The 16,122-nt window shown below is 43.4% G+C and overlaps 1 protein-coding gene across 3 annotated transcripts; it reads right to left on the minus strand.

Moving 5' to 3' along the window:
* Positions 1-1,499: 1,499 nt before the first annotated feature.
* Positions 1,500-15,901, minus strand: CCDC43 (coiled-coil domain containing 43). 3 transcript variants are annotated; one of them, XM_025363647.1, is made up of 5 exons: positions 15,060-15,901; positions 9,023-9,110; positions 7,127-7,262; positions 5,133-5,191; positions 1,500-2,875 (listed from the first exon to the last, which is right to left on the minus strand). In XM_025363647.1, the coding sequence occupies exons 1-5, from the start codon at positions 15,387-15,389 to the stop codon at positions 2,688-2,690; spliced, it is 801 nt and encodes a 266-aa protein (XP_025219432.1). In that variant the 5' UTR covers positions 15,390-15,901; the 3' UTR covers positions 1,500-2,687. The 3 variants fall into 3 exon arrangements, with proteins under 3 accessions (XP_025219432.1, XP_025219431.1, XP_025219433.1); XM_025363646.1 differs by having other exon boundaries at positions 5,133-5,200; XM_025363648.1 differs by lacking the exon at positions 5,133-5,191.
* Positions 15,902-16,122: the final 221 nt, after the last annotated feature.

Below are 16,122 nucleotides of genomic sequence, written 5' to 3' on the forward strand. Positions count from 1 at the left end.
TCAGTCTTACCATAGAAGATACGGTTGTTTAAAATTTGCCCTTTGCAGCTGGGCGCAGTGGTTCACGCCTGTAATCCCAACACTTTGGGAGGCTGAGGCGGGTGGATCACGAGGTCAGGAGATCGAGACCATCCTGGCTAACACGGTGAAACCCCATCTCTATTAAAAATACAAAAAATTAGCTGGGTGTGGTGGTGCTTGCCTGTAGTCTCAGCTACTTGGGAGGCTGAGGCAGGAGAATCGCTTGAACCTGCAAAGTGGAGGTTGCAGTGAGCCAAGATGGCGCCACTGCACTCCAGACTGGGTGACAGAGTGATCTGTCTCAAAAAACAAACAAACAAAAAAAATTTGCCCTTTGCAATACTGAACATTTTAGATGTAAAGGATTTATTAGCACCTGAGTCAAGTGGATAACTAAACTCAAAGCCTAATGAGTTGATCCTCTTTTTTCTGTTTAAGCATTAGTTTGAGAGTATACTTAACTGTGACATACATAGTAGAGTCCCAGAAGAAAGAACTGACTACTAACAAATTGAAACAAGTACCCTTCAGGGGACCGTGGATATAACCTGACTACTTCAGTGACAAAAATCAAGGTGAGAACAACCCAAAATCCCAAAATAAGGATTACTAAATTAAAATAGGCTCTATCATACCCTATCGCTACCACCACATAAAGGACTAAGACTGTAATAGTACTTCAAAGGACTTCAAAGCCAGTTTCCTGATGTTCCAAAAAACACGCTAATCTTTCTGATCTAATTCCTACTTCCCAAAAAGGAAAATTGAGAAAGAGAATTTATGGATTCTAGGAAGAGATTCCATTAGTGGAATATAAGTTATAGGGCTAATCTAAACAAAGCATAAAATAAAAATCATCGCATTCCTAAGTAACTACTCACACATATTTCATTTCCATGGGTAAGTAGAAGGAATCAAAATAAGTCAGAAGACAGCAATTTAAATAAGATTTATTTTTTTTAAAGGTGGTTATTTTTATTTTTTGCAATGCCACGGTTATAGGAGTGTATAAACAGGTAACACATCTCCTTTTCCTTAACCATGCTTTTTTTCTTAACCTTCTGCACAAAGGTAAAAGTTTTTGTTAATCTCATAGTTAATGGTATAAAACAGAGATTGGCAAACTTTTCCTCCAACAGGCCAGGTAGTAAATATTTTAGGTTTTACAGACCACATTATTTTTTCTTTTATAACTCTTTAAAAATGTAAAAATCGGCCAGGCGCGGTGGCTCACGCCTGTAATCCCAGCACTTTGGGAGGCCAAGGCGGGTGGATCACGAGGTCAGGAGATCGAGACCATCCTGGCTAACACAGTGAAACCCCGTCTCTACTACAAATACAAAAAAATTAGCCGGGTGTGGTGGTGGGCGCCTGTAGTCCCAGCTATTTGGGAGGCTGAGGCAGGAGAATGGCGTGAACCCGGGAGGCGGAGCTTGCAGTGAGCTGAGATTGCGCCACTGCACTCCAGCCTGGGCGACAGAGCAAGACTCTGTCTCAAAAAAAAAAAACAGTAAAAATAATTTTTAGTTTGCACCATACAAAAACAGACTGGGCCAAATTCGGCCCGTGGGCAGTAGTTTGCCAACCCCTGGTATAAACTATCTACTTTGTCTTGTGAGAGAAATTGCCGTCCTTAGCTTCTAGACAATCTGCTGCCTGAAGTCAAGTGGAGAAGGGCCTTGTTTACAATTTAATGTGGTTTGTGACAGAAGTAGAAATGGAGCGCTTCTGCTCACTTTTGATTCTCCCAGTTTTTCCATTCACTCATTCATTCAATAAATTTGTTGAGGACCTACTATGTACACTCTTAAATATCTTGGTGTTAGCAGAGATTTCCAGTGTTTCTTCCTTAAAAGGGTGATTTCTCCAGTTTCTCTAAACCAGGAATTATAATTTCTTAATACTCATGTTTTAGGGAAAGATCAGGATTAAAATATCTACCAGCACTCAAGAGGATACATGATTATACAAAATGAATCTAGCCAACAATGATATCCTTGCACCCAATAGTGACACAGCCTAGATGAGGGAAAACATGTAACTATCTCTATTTTAAAAGATACCTCTTTTCCTCCCATAGGCTGAAACTTAAAAAAAAAAAAAAAATCAGATCTAGAACACCCGCCAAATAATTTCTTCCCATTTTCCTAGTTCTGCTGCCATGTTAACATAAAATATGGATCCAGGTAGGGCTCTTCATTAGCTTTCTATTTCAGCCATAAAACAATACTACACTTAACAGCTGAATACTGCCTCCAAAGCAATGTGCATGCCCACATTTTATCTCAGGGAGGGATTGATTATGTTTCTGCTCCTTCAGGATGAAAACTGTTAGCTTTATGAATCCTCCTGCTATTTATCCAAGGTAAGGGAAGACTTTTAAAGTGGCCAAAAGGAGCACAGGACTTCAGTATTAAAATATAAAGGTGGCCCCCATTCCAGATCTTTGGTACAGTTATCAACTATAATAATCTGATTGCCCACCCCACCAAAACATAGCACATTTTGTAATTAGAAGTGATTGTGATTTTCCTTTTGACCATGTAAACAATAGGGGAAATGCCTTGGAAAACTATTTTGCAATGCACTCTCATTTCTCTTAAATACACAACCAGCTCTCCCTTTGATAATAAGTTCATGGAGGGGAAGAATAGAGTAGGCCAAGGTTATCGCTTTCGCTCCCCTCTCTGTGTCCTTTTCTTTTCCTTTTCCTTGCGCTCCTGCTTGGCTAGTTTGTCTCTCTCCCTCTGCAGCTTGTCCTGTTCCTTCTTCCTTTGGGACTCATCCCGAAGTGAGTCTCGCTCCAGTTTTCGGGCATTAAGGACATCTTCCACATTGGTGTTTCGGAACAGAACTACAGGTGAGTTAAGGGATTAGGGTACAGATCACACAGATCACATCTGCTGTCTTTCTTCATTATACTTATCCTCTCTCCACCTGCTGAGTCCTGAATGGTCTTTACCTATTCCTAGTCTTTTAAAAAAAAACCCTTACGTTTATCCTTGGTCTAACAGAGAAATCCTAAAGTTATATTACAAAAGTTTTGAAATGTCCTTTGGAATAAAACTGTTACTCAGATTTATCTAAATATGAATTTTAAAATATTTTATCAAAGAAACAAAAAATTAAGAAAACAAAATATTTCATTGAAATGAAATTTCATTCTAGAATAAGTACTTTTATCATTCAATGGCAGAATATTAGAGAATCAAGGCTAGTTTTGGTGAACAGAGTAGTAATGTAACTGGCTAAATGTTTATGTACTTGGCACTGTTAAAATGCCTGAAAAGAGTTAAATAAGATGTTTAACCTTATTAAACTTTATCAATTTGCTTTTGTTCCTAGACTACTAAAGTTGAAGTGAAAACCACGTTCTAATAACCATAAACACTGGATTTATGAGATATAGAAAATGAGTTTAGGCTGGGCGCAGTGGCTCACACCTATAATCCCAGCACTTTGGGAGGCTGAGGCAGGTAGATCATGAGGTCAGGAGATCGAGACCATCCTGGCTAACAGGTCTCTACTAAAAACACAAACAATTAGCCAGGCATGGTGGCACACATCTGTAGTCCCAGCTACTCGGGAGGCTAAGGCAGAATCGCTTGAACCTGAGAGGCAGAGGTTGCAGTGAGCCGAGATCACGCCACTGCACTCCAACCTGGTGACACAGTGAGACTCCATCTCAAAAAAAAAGAAAATGAGTTTAACAACAGTCATCAACTATAATAATCTGATTGCCCACACCACCAAAACATGGCACATTTTGTAACTAGAAGTGACTGGGATTTTCCTTTTGACCATGTAAACAATAGGGGAAATGCCAAAAACTTTACCCTTTATTTCTTAAAACTTTAAAAACAAAACCTGTTAATACTAGATAAGGTTTTCTCCTGAGTAGCTAGGAGTACAGATGTGTACCACAAAGCCTGGCTAATTTTTAATATATATATTTTTTTCCTTGTAGAGACAGGGTCTCACTATGCTGCCAGGCTGGTCTTGAACTCCTGGACTCAAGTGATCCTCCCACCTCGGCCTCCCAAAGTGCTGGGATTATAAGTGTGAGCCCTTGTGCCCAGCCATCAGCACAAATGTTTCAATATGTCCATATTTTTAGCTTAAAGTGTTTGGTGTTTGTGGGCCGGGTACGGTGGCTCACGCCTGTAATCCCGGTACTTTGGGAGGCTGAGGCGGGCAGATCACAAGGTCAAGGAGATGAAGAACATCCTGGCTAACATGGCGAAACCTTGTCTCTACTAAAAATACAAAAATTAGCCAGTCATGGTGGCGCGCACCTGTAGTCCCAGCTACTCAGGAGGCTGAGGCAGGAGAATCACTGTAACCCAGGAAGCGGAGGCTGCAGTGAGCCGAGATCGCACCACTGCACTCCAGCCTGGGCAACAGAGCGAGACTCTGTCTCAAAAAAAAGAAAAAAAAAAGTGTTTAGTGTTTGTATTATCTGACAAATCATAAGGTTTTTGAGGAAAAAGAGAAAATTTCAACATTATTTTATTATTTTTTGAGACACAGTCTCACTCCCATATCCCAGGCCAGAGTGCAGTGGCAAGATCTTGGCTCACTGCAGCCTTGACTTCCTGGGCTCAGGTGATTCTCCCAACTCAGCCTCAGGCACGTGCCACCACACCTGGCTAATGTTTTGTATTTTTTTTTTTAGTAGAGACAGGGTTTCACCATGTTGCCCAGGCTGGTCTCGAACTCCTGGGCTCAAACGATCTACCCGTCTCGGCTTCCTAAAGTGCCAGGACTACAGGTGTAAGCCATCATGCCTGACCTCAATATTATTTTAATTTTCTCCATAATGCTGGGCAACTCAGAGCTATATTCCTATATACAGGAAGTACAGATTTTTATTTTCCCTTAGAAATCCTTCCTCAAAACTAATCCCTTTACAGTACTTGTTAACGTGTTTTCTCTGGGGAAAGTTCTTGCTAAACTGACTATCTAGGACTGTCCTAGGAATGGGGCTTCCAATGCTAGCATGACATACGTTCCTGAAGGTAAAAGGGAGCTGCCAGCAATGACTGCAAAATAAAAACTGATCTCAAGAGGACTCTATGGAGAAACACATGGGGAGGGACCCAGAAGGATACGTTTGTCAGAACCAATGTTCATTGTGGTAGCACCTGAATCATCCTTCTCATCTGCTTCAGTAAGTGATGTTAAGGAAAGTCAGATGGAAAACAACAGTTGGCACATCCCAACCTAACATTAGAAAACATTCAATAGACTGGTAAGTAGGAAAAGCACACTGAATGGAGGGAGCACATTCTCAGGGATATGGTGATAAACCCAGGAGATTCATCTTTGGAAACCTCAACTTAGGAAAGATTGATGTATCTTCCATAAGGTCCTTTTCTTGGAGGCTGAAAAGAAACTTAAGTGGTCTGGGTGGATTGCCACATTACCTGGAAGCCAGATGACCTCTAAACAGTGGTTCTCAAAGTGTGGTTCACAAAACCCCCAGGAATGTATTAGAAATACACATTCTTGGGACCTATGCCAAACCTACTAAATTGTGGGTGAAACCCAGCAATCTGTGTTTTAACAAGTCCTCCAGGCCGGGCGCGGTGGCTCAAGCCTGTAATCCTAGCACTTTGGGAGGCCGAGGCGGGTGGATCATGAGGTCAGGAGATCGAGACCATCCTGGCTAACATGGTGAAACCCCGTCTCTACTAAAAATACAAAAAAATAGCCGGGCGTGGTGGCGGGCGCCTGTAGTCCCAGCTACTCGGAGGCTGAGGCAGGAGAATGGCGTGAACCTGGGAGGCGGAGCTTGCAGTGAGCCGAGATCGCGCCACTGCACTCCAGCCTGGGTGACACAGCGCGAGACTCTGTCTCAAAAAAAAAAAAAAAAAAAAAACAAGTCCTCCAGGAGAACTACTGCTTTAAAATTTCTTTTCTAGCCCAAGATGAGAAATTATGTCACCAGAACCATAGATCTGCCAACCCTGGCAAGAAAACTCATAAGAAAAACTCAGAAGAGAGGCTGGGCATGGTGGCTCACGCTTGTAACCCCAGCACTTTGGGAGGGCGAGGCAGGCAGATCATGAGGTCAGGAGATTGAGACCAGCCTGGCTAACATGGTGAAACCCTGTCTCTACTAAAAATATGAAAAATTAGCTGTGTGTGGTGGCACGCGCCTATAGTCCCAGCTACTCTGGAGGCTGAGGCAGGAGAATAGCTTAAACCCGGGAGGTAGAGGTTGCAATGAGCCAAGATTGTGCCACTGCACTCCAGCCTAGGTGACAGAGTGAGACTCCATCTCAAAAAAGATTAAAAAAATAATAATAATAAAAATAAATAAATAAATAAAAAGAGAGAAACTGGCTCCAAAGAGCCCAAGAATTCTTTCCTAAACTAGTGATTACACAGCTGACATTTCTGGTATGATGTCCGCTGCATAATATGCCACATACTTCAAGTAGGCTCAGTAAGCAAAGCATTTCCTAAATAAGTATGAAATTCACAGGGAACTAAACCTGCCCCTACTGGCAACACTTTCTTTTTGCACAGTTCCCAAATTCCAGATTTATTCTGGTATTGCTTTGGGGGTTCAGCCTTACTTTTAACTACCTGGTCACATAAGAAAGAAAAGAGTCAAACTGCTCTAAATTTAGAGAATCTTTCACCCAAAAATACCCAGGTTCTAGTCCTGGTTTTGCCACTAATCTTCTGAATGCCTCTGATCACCCGTTCATCTGTTGGTGTCTCAGTTCCCTTAATGACTGGGAAAGAACATAAAGATGGATTATACTACACTGTATAGAAAAGTATTATATGAATATAAAGAATTACAGCTATATTGTATTTTCTGAAAGCACAATATAAATGAACTATTAAGACATTATTTGTTTTACACCATAGTTTTCAGGAATATACTGATTGTGTGTTGAAAAATATAAGTCCAGTATCAACTAATCCAGTATCACTCCACATACCCACAAAGGGCTATAGATTACTGCCATTTTAGAGGGGAAAATTAAGCCACAGAGGAGGATTAGCAACTTGCCAAAGGTCACTGTAAACCCACAAATATGTCTGGCTTGAGCTTTAGGGAATGGTACCGAGACTCCAGAAAGGATATTCCTCTTCATCTGTCACATCAGCATACTGGGCCAGGAGGGCAGCTTTTCTCTGCTTCTCCTCTTCTGACACCATCCTTGGCTTTACCACAATTTGTGCCTGCTTCTCAATTAGGGTGGCAATGGCCTGTACTTCATCTGGGAGGTGGTGGAAGGAAGGAAGAACACGGATGTATGAGAGAGAACAAGCTCACTGAACCACTAGTCCACACAGGCAGCACTTGTACTAAAGACATTGGTATCTGCTGCCTCCTTAGAGCCCGGCAGTTCAAAGGACATGGCTCAGGGCCATTGAGAAAGGAAAGGAAAGGCCATGCAGGCCAAGCTTTGTATCCATCTTCAATCAGAGCAGCCCTGATTTTACTTGTTTTATATACTGAAGTTCTGCTGCCTTAAAAAAAAAAAAAAAAAAAAAAAGGTTGAAAAGCACTGCATTAGAACCACAGAAAACTAAGCCTCTAAACACTCAACTTCCTCCCCCTGGCATCTCAAAAACCTAAGCAGGAATCTAAAATCAACTTAAGCTGGTCCCATTTATGTTTCTGATTATGCCAGGTAGAATTCGTAGATTAAGAATATTTTGCCATACCATAAAATAAAATCAACTAGTAAGTTCTCCATTCTCAAGAAAAGGAAGCAATGGTGTAAAATAGTAGTTCTCACACTTGGCTGCACATTAGAATCACCTATAGGAGGCCGGGCGCGGTGGCTCAAGCCTGTAATCCCAGCAGTTTGGGAGGCCGAGACGGGCGGATCACGAGGTCAGGAGATCGAGACCATCCTGGCTAGCACGGTGAAACCCCGTCTCTACTAAAAAATACAAAAAACTAGCCGGGCGTGGTGGCGGCGCCTGTAGTCCCAGCTACTCGGGAGGCTGAGGCAGGAGAATGGCGGGAACCCGGGAGGCGGAGCTTGCAGTGAGCTGAGATCCGGCCACTGCACTCCAGCCTGGGCGACAGAGTGAGACTCCGTCTCAAAAAAAAAAAAAAAAAAAAAAAATCACCTATAGGAGCTTTTAAAAAATACAAATGCCTGGGCCCTAACCCAGGTACATTAAGTGATTCTAATATACAGCCCAAACTGAGAACCAATAGTGTACAGAGTTCAGAATCTTTCCAAATTTGGCTTTTATGTTTTGAGTTTTCTGTAGCTAACCTACCATCCTAGCGGTGAGTATATTCGCCCATTTCTTTTCCATTTTAAAGGATAAAGTGTTTAGCTGAATAAAGCCAAATACCAACCATAATTTGTGTTATGAAATGACAACATGAGGCAGGGCGCAGTAGCTCACGCCTGTAATCTCAGCACTTTGGGAGGCTGAGGTGGGCGGATCACACGAGGTCAGGAGTTCAAGACCAGCCTGGTCAACATGGTGAAACCCCCATCTCTACTAAAAACACAAAATTTAGCCAGGCATGGTGGCATGCGCCTGTAGTCCCAGGTACTCACGAGGCTGAGGCATGAGAATCGCTTGAACCTGGGAGGCAGCAGTTACAGTGAACCGAGATTACACCATTGCACTCCAGCCTGGGTGACAGAGCAAGACTCTGCCTCAAAAAAAGAGACAACATGAAAAAAGTAGGAAGTGGTAAAAATATAGTTGACTCTATACCTGCAATGCAAATCTACAAGAAGCAGTGGAAAGAAGATGAAAAACAAAAAGTGAAAAAATACAATGAAGATAACTGTGGTCAGATGAAATGGAAAAATACAAAAAAAGAAAAGGAAGTCAGTGTTCAGTAAAGAGTTAACACAGGCTGCTGGGTGTTTGCCAGTGTGCACTATCTTTGGGAAAATGAGCATCCAAGGGGAAAATGAAAATATCTCTCCCTAACAGCTATACAGTCAAGGCTGCCGGAAAATGCTCTGGAGGTTAAACATAGAAACTCTGACTCTACCTTCTTTTTTCACTTTGGTGACAACATTCTGAGTTTCTGACCATCGTTCCACAATCTCCTTGCAGATATTAAGGAGGGAATCTTCTTCCTAGTTGGAAAAGCAGACCAATTAATTTCCTGAAGGAGCCCTCAAAAACAATAACAACCTCAAAAAAGCCTATGAAGAAAGCACAGCTCTCCTTGCTGTGAAATTATGAAAGAGTCTGGGAGCCACAATAGAGTATGTTTCTTTTCTGAGGCTCTGGACACAGAATTAATCCTGCTTGTGTGTCCCAGAACCCACACCTCCTACATCAAGAACAGCCACTCCATCCTGATAAGCTCCAAGGGAAGATTCATACCAACTCAGGGCAGCCTTCCTTATTCTCTGTTAAAATATTTTATTTATTTTATTTTTAATTGACAAATAACTGTATATATTACATATATATGTAGGGTACCCTGTGATGTCTCAATATATGTTCACATTGTAGAATAATTAAATCAAGCTAACTAACAGATCTACTACCTCACATATTTCTCATTTTTTGGGTGATGAAAACATTTAAGGCTGGGTGCAGTGGCTCACACCTGTAATCCCAGCACTTTGGGAGACTGAGGAGGGTGGATCACTTGAAGCTGAGAGTTTGAGACCAGCCTGGCCAACGTGGTGAAACCCCGTCTCTAGTAAAAATACAAAAATTAGCCGGGTGTGGTGGCACATGCCTGTAATCACAATACTCAGGAGGCTGAGGCACAAGAATAACTTGAACCCAGGAGGCAGAGGTTGTAGTGAGCCGAGATCGTGCCACTGCACTCCAGCCTGGGAGACAGAGTGAAACTCCATCTCAAAAAAAAATAAAGAAAACATTTGAAATGTACTCTTTTAGTAATTTTGAAGTATACAATGCATTATTTTTTATTTATTATTATTACTTTTTAGAGACAGGGTCTCACTCTGTTACCCAGGTTGGAGTGCAGTGGTGCAATCACAGCTCACTGTAACCTCAAACTCCTGGGCTCAAGCAACCCTCCTGCCTCAGCCTCTCAAGTAGCTAGGACTGCAAGCATGTGCTACCACACCTGGCTAATTGAGTGTTTGTTTGTTTGTTTTTTTAAGAGATGGGGTCTCACTATCTTACCCAGACTGGTCTCCAACTCCTGACCTCAAGCAATCCTCCCATCTTGGCCCCCCAAAGTGTTGGGATTACAGGCCTGAGCCACCATATCCAGTGGATTATTACTTATTATACTCACCATTCTATGTAACAGATCACTATATTCCTTCTGTCTAACTGCAATTTTGTACCCTTTGATCAACAATCTTCCCTTTTCCCATCCACCTCCAATTCTTTTGGAGCAAAAACCTGTTCCCTAAGTCAAAACTCCTCTGTGAAATATTCCTTGGCTGATGTATACAATTCAGAACCTTCCCTAAGGTTATCAACTTTCATGCTAGATCATATCCATTAGCTTGCTGACATATAATAAAGAGGAGATACATGAGGAAATGGTCTCTTGTCCAGCCTTCCCGCTGTCCATTTTAGAGAAGCATACATATTCTGTGTACCAACCAATCTCCCTCCTCAGCATGGTATAATAAAAATCTTGTCTTTAGTGTTAGAGATACTTAAGTTCAGATCCTGGATCTGTGAGGAAGTTTCTTAACTTTGTGATCTTCACATTCTCCCAGGATTTTACTGAGGATAAATGAAAATGTATATATTTCTACCCTACTTGTCAAAGAGCAGGCATCTAATAAACACGAGCATTTCCCTCCATCTTCATTACGGCTGCATTCCCCACCTTCACGTTCTGCCTCTCAGGGCAAGCTGTCAGCGTTCACATTTATTAAGCACCTACCATGTGCCAGGCACTGTTCTAAAAGCTTTACATGAGAACTCTAAATTCTTAAAATAATGCCATTAAGTTTTACTCTCAATTTACAGAAGAAGAAACCAAAGCACAGAGGTTAATTACCTTGCCCAAGGTCTTCCAAGTAATAATGGATTAAACACAATTTGAACCCCAGCAGTTTGGCTTAGAGCCCATGTTTTTTTTTTTTTTTTTTTTTTTTTTTTTTTGTGAGACGGAGTCTCACTCTGTTGCCCAGGCTGGAGCGCAGTGGCGCAATCTCGGTTCAATGCAAGCTCTGCCTCCCAAGTTCACGCCATTATCCTGCCTCAGCCTTCTGAACTGGGACTACAGGTGCCCACCACCATGCCCGGCTAATTTTTTGTATTTTCAGTACAGACAGGGTTTCACCATGTTAGCCAGGATGGTCTTGATCTCCTGACCTTGTGATCCGCCCACCTTGGCCTCCCAAAGTGCTGGGATTACAGGTGTGAGCCACCGCGCCTGGCCGAGCCCATGTTTTTAACCATTATATATACCATCTCCCAAAGAAAAGTGGAGAGTCAGAACACAGACTTATTATGTATATCCTTATTTTGTACCCAACAAAGGATTTCTTCCTCTGCCCTGCATCCTTTTAGCATATATGCTAGACACACAGAACTTACTTGGTCCAGAGTTTCAATAGTTCATGGGTTTTCCCCAAACCCCACCAGCAAGAAAAGCAAAGGAAGAGAAAAAGAAAAAAGGATGAGAAAGTGGTACAGCTCTTTTAAAATCCCCCACCAAAAGAAAAAGAATGGCAGGAAAAGGAGCAGCAGAGAGGCAAAAGAGAACAAGAACTCTTAGAGGACAAAGTGGTTTATTTCCTCAGTCTCCTCATCCAAATCAAAGTAGTTCAATCATCCATTCCTTCATTTATTTACACAGAAGGTGTCTGCTATGTTCAAGGCACTAAGAGGAAAGTTTATCCTACTTACAATACTCCTTTTTCCCTAGCACTTATCACTTTGTAACGTACTATATAATTTACTAGTAATGCTTTTCCGTGCTAGAATGTAACCACATGAGGGCAGGAATTTCTATCTGTTTTATTCCTTGAAGTGCCCCAAGCACTTAGGGCAGTGCCTGGCATACAGGAATCCATCAATAAAAATTTGATAAATCAATCAACCAATACAAGTACTGTTTGGCCGGGTACGGTGGCTCAAGCCTGTAATCCCAGCACTTTGGGAGGCCGAGATGGGCGGATCACGAGGTCAGGAGATCGAGACCATGCTGGCTAACACGGTGAAACCCCGTCTCTACTAAAAAATACAAAAAATTAGCCTGGCGAGGTGGCGGGCGCCTGTAGTCCCAGCTACTCGGGAGGCTGAGGCAGGAGAATGGCGTGAACCCAGGAGGCGGAGCTTGCAGTGAGCTGAGATCCGGCCACTGCACTCCAGCCTGGGCGACAGAGCAAAAACTCCGTCTCAAAAAAAAAAAAAAAAAAAAAACAATACAAGTACTGTTGAAGAGAAGGACGATAGAAAGCTTTTGTTTACTGTTTATTTGCTCCTAACTATATGCCACTGTTCTTGAATTTTACCTCAGATTATTGCTAACAAACTTCTTAATTCCTCATATTAAATCCTAGCCCAAGTCAAGCACAGAGGCTCACATCTGTAATCCCAGCACTTTGGGAGGCCAAGGCAGGAGGATCTCTTGAGTCCAGGAGCATAAGACCACCCTGGGTAACATAGCAAAACCCTGTCTCTACAAAAAAAAAAATTTTTTTTTTAATTAGCCAGGCATGGCTGGGCATGGTGGCTCACGCCTATAGTCCCAGAACTTTGTAAGACTGAGGTGGGTGGATCACTTGAGGTCAGGAGTTTGAGACCAGCCTGGTCAACATGGTGAAACCCCATTTCTACTAAAAATACAAAAATTAGCCAGGCATGGTGGCGTATGCCTGTAATCCCAGCTACTCGGGAGGCTGAGAATCACTTGAACCCAGGAGGAGAAGTTATAGTGAGCCGAGATCTTGCCACTGCACTCCAGCCTGGGTGACAGAGTGAGACTCTGTCTCAAAAAATAAAACATAAAACATAAAAAGAAGTGAGCCAGGCATGATATGTGATGGCAGGTGCCAGTAGTCCTAGCAACTTGGAAGGCTGACGGGGGTGGGGGGATTGCTTGAGTCCAGTCATTCAAGGGTACAGTGAGTTATAATCACATTACTATAACAGAGCGAGATTCTGTCTCTTAAAAAAGAAAAAAAGGAAAACTAATGTTTACCTTTATCAACAGAAACAGCTCCAAATGATGATGGACTGATCAAGAAGCTGGTACCAAGAAGTATCAAAGTCATTTCAACAGCTTCATGGAGTGTTTAGAAACTTCCCAGCCGTAAATAAAAACTAACTTAAATTGCTTGCCTCCTACTCTTTCCCCCTGTAATCTGTAATGTTGTGGTCCAAAAAAAGAATTGATTCCACTGTCTTGTATTTCCAGTGAACTTCCGAGCTGCCTCACAAGCTGTGTTAAAGTTTTCCCATTTATAAGCCAATCTTGCCAGAAGAGGCTCTGGAACTCAAATGGGTTACTGCCAGAAGAATCTGGGACAGCTGCACTAGTGTTATGTTTCAACCATGTACCCAATCTATGAACTGCTTCCACCAAATGTGAGTGATTTTTTCCTAGCACTCGTTTCCGCTTTCACGAAACACTTTTGGATTTGAAAATGTTTTCTGCCTTCTACCCTTTAAAAAAAAATGAGGTATGTATATGTATATTTATATCTATATATATTTATAGTAATTATTTTCTTAGAGAAAAAAAAATTGACAAGGTCTTACTCTGACACCCAAGCTGGAGTGCAGTGGCACAATCACAGCTCACTGCAGCCACAACCTCCTAGGTTCAAGTGATCCTCCCACTTCAGACTCCTGAGTAGCTGGGACTACAGGTATGCACCACCATACCCGGCTAATTTTTTAAATTTTTTTGTAGAGACAGGGTCTTGCTATGTTGCCCAGTCTGGTCTGGAAATCTTGGCCTCAAGCAATCCACCTGCCTCAGCCTTCCAAAGTGGTGAGATTACAAGCATGAGCCACTGTGCCCATCTCATAGTACATTTTGATTCTCTTTATTACTAGCCTCTCAAAATTCATTTTGAGAATAACAAAGAATCCATTTTCCTAACCTGTTCATTGTAATAAATGCCAGAGGATAAAGCCTTTGATGGACAGACAGGTGGCTCTCACAGTAGCAGTCAGGTATCCAGGATCTCCTCTAATCCATGAATGCAGAGGCAACTCTAGCTTCTACAGCATTTAGTGATGATTCAAGTAAATTTTATTTTTAAGCTTGTATTTAAAAGGAAACAATTTGTTAGACAGCCACAGGTAGCACCTGCAACCAATTTAATCTGTAATAACCAGTCTAATAAGTGTGTATGTTGGAGGTGTGGGAAGTGAAGATGAAGGCAGCAGAAATGATAGGTTGAAAAAGTGGACATCTGGGTGACTTACTATGTAAACATAGCTTAAAGTACACATTTCTGAATACCTTGCTTCTAATAGGCTAACGACTGAGTTTATCTCTCTTCGTTAAAGCTCTGATCTCTCTCATACCCTCCTTCCCACCACCAATGATTACTGTAAATACCGTAATGGATCAAGCACGACGTTTGCTTCAGTTCTGCGTGGGCATGAAAAGACTTCTACCACCAGCTTACCTTTTACGGACTCCTACATCCAAATAAGAATCAAAAGGGCACTTCCTGCAGGCTTTTGTCATGGGACGGCCCTGGGAACTGCCTTGTAATAGGCACAGACCTGCCAAGAGCATTTTAATACCCCCAGTGAACACTGTAAACGGATGGAAATGGAATTGGTCGTCAGATATTTATGATAACATTCCCATTATGACATCTCAATGCCTTCGGAAGAACACTCCTGGGCTCACTCACAAGCATCGGAGAGGGCCTTGTCCCCAAGAATATGAGAAAGCCCTTCCTCTCTGTGTACCTGCAGCTTTCAGGCTTCCCACACCTGGTTGGGGAGCAACCTCCTTCCCCGCCGCCCAGATAGCAGAGGAGTATACCTCCCCCAGGTGAGACCACTGAGCCTCTGGGATACCCGGTAGGGGACGGTGGGTGCAAAGTACTGACAGGTCCTCAGATGCTGGCCAGAGGCTGTAGGAATGTGTCCAGGCTACTCACCAGGAAAGCAGAGAGGATCCCCTGAAGAGCGTCCAGCTTCTCTTCTTCCTCCTCCTCCCGCAGGACACCCAAGATGTAGGCTCCGTAAACGGCTCGGTCTACTCCCAGGGCCTCCAACCGTCCGTCCAGCCAGGAGCCAAACCCGCCGCCTCCGCCTCCGCCATCGCCTTCGCCAGGGGCTACCGCGGCCACTTCGCTGGGCGCCGCCATCTTGGGGTCAGGGTCCTGCCAGCCCCTGGGGCGCCTGCCGCACTGCCTGACGGGCCGCGCCGCAGGTCCACGGCGCATGCCTGAAGAAGGAGCCCAGGGCCGTATGTGCAGAGAGCGCATCCCAGGCGGCCGGTGCCGGCTGGCTTGAGAGTTTTGTGCTTTCTGGATGAAGCGAGTCTTCGCATACTTGCGGTCGCGTGATCTCACAAGATCCTTGGCGTGTGAGTATTCTTAACAGACTCATTCTACAGTTCGGGAAGTTGAGAGAGGTTCAGTAATTTGGCCAAAGTTACGCGGCTAATAACTACCCAGGACTGGAGCTCAGCGTGGATTCCAGCGCTTCCTCCATCCGACCGAGCTGCCCTCCCCGCGCACTCAGGGGATGCTAGCCGCCCACTACCACACAGTTGTCTAGCAGGAACCTCCTGACCGCCCGGAATACCCTCGTCGCTACCGACGGCTACCACCTTCACCCCTACAAGCCCTTCCCCGTCAAAGTAAAGGTTGCAGCAAACCTTCCCTCATTCCATGGTAGGCATTCAGTAAATAAACAGTCAACCTCAAGTCATTTCTTCCACTCACTCATTGATTCAACGCATGCACGGGACTGTTCTTTGGGAGCCTACCCCACCCTCTGCCAGGCACTGTGCCAAGAGCTTTCATGCATTATCTCTTGTAATCCTCCCTACAGCCCTGTGGGGAGATGCTTTTATTGTCCACATTTTAAAGATAACGAGACAGGTCGGGCGCCGTGGCTCAAGCCTGTAATCCCAGCAGTTTGGGAGGCCGAGGCGGGTGGATCACCTGAGGTCAGGAGTTCGAGACCAGCCTAGGTCAGGAGTTCGAGACCAGC

The sequence above is a fragment of the Theropithecus gelada genome, chromosome 16, assembly GCF_003255815.1.
Source record: "Theropithecus gelada isolate Dixy chromosome 16, Tgel_1.0, whole genome shotgun sequence".
Taxonomy (NCBI): Eukaryota; Metazoa; Chordata; class Mammalia; order Primates; family Cercopithecidae; genus Theropithecus; species Theropithecus gelada.

Bases quoted from the DNA above. Each gene is read 5' to 3' on its own strand.
- CCDC43 (XM_025363646.1), bottom strand. From the start codon at position 15,389: ATGCGCTCTCTGCACATACGGCCCTGGGCTCCTTCTTCAGGCATGCGC. The intron at 7,263-9,022 runs GTAGAGTCAGAG...ACCACCTCCCAG, and splicing joins CACCAAAGTGAAAAAAGAAG to ATGAAGTACAGGCCATTGCC. The intron at 5,201-7,126 runs ATATCCTTTCTG...ACTTTCCTTAAC, and splicing joins GATGTGACAGATGAAGAGGA to ATCACTTACTGAAGCAGATG.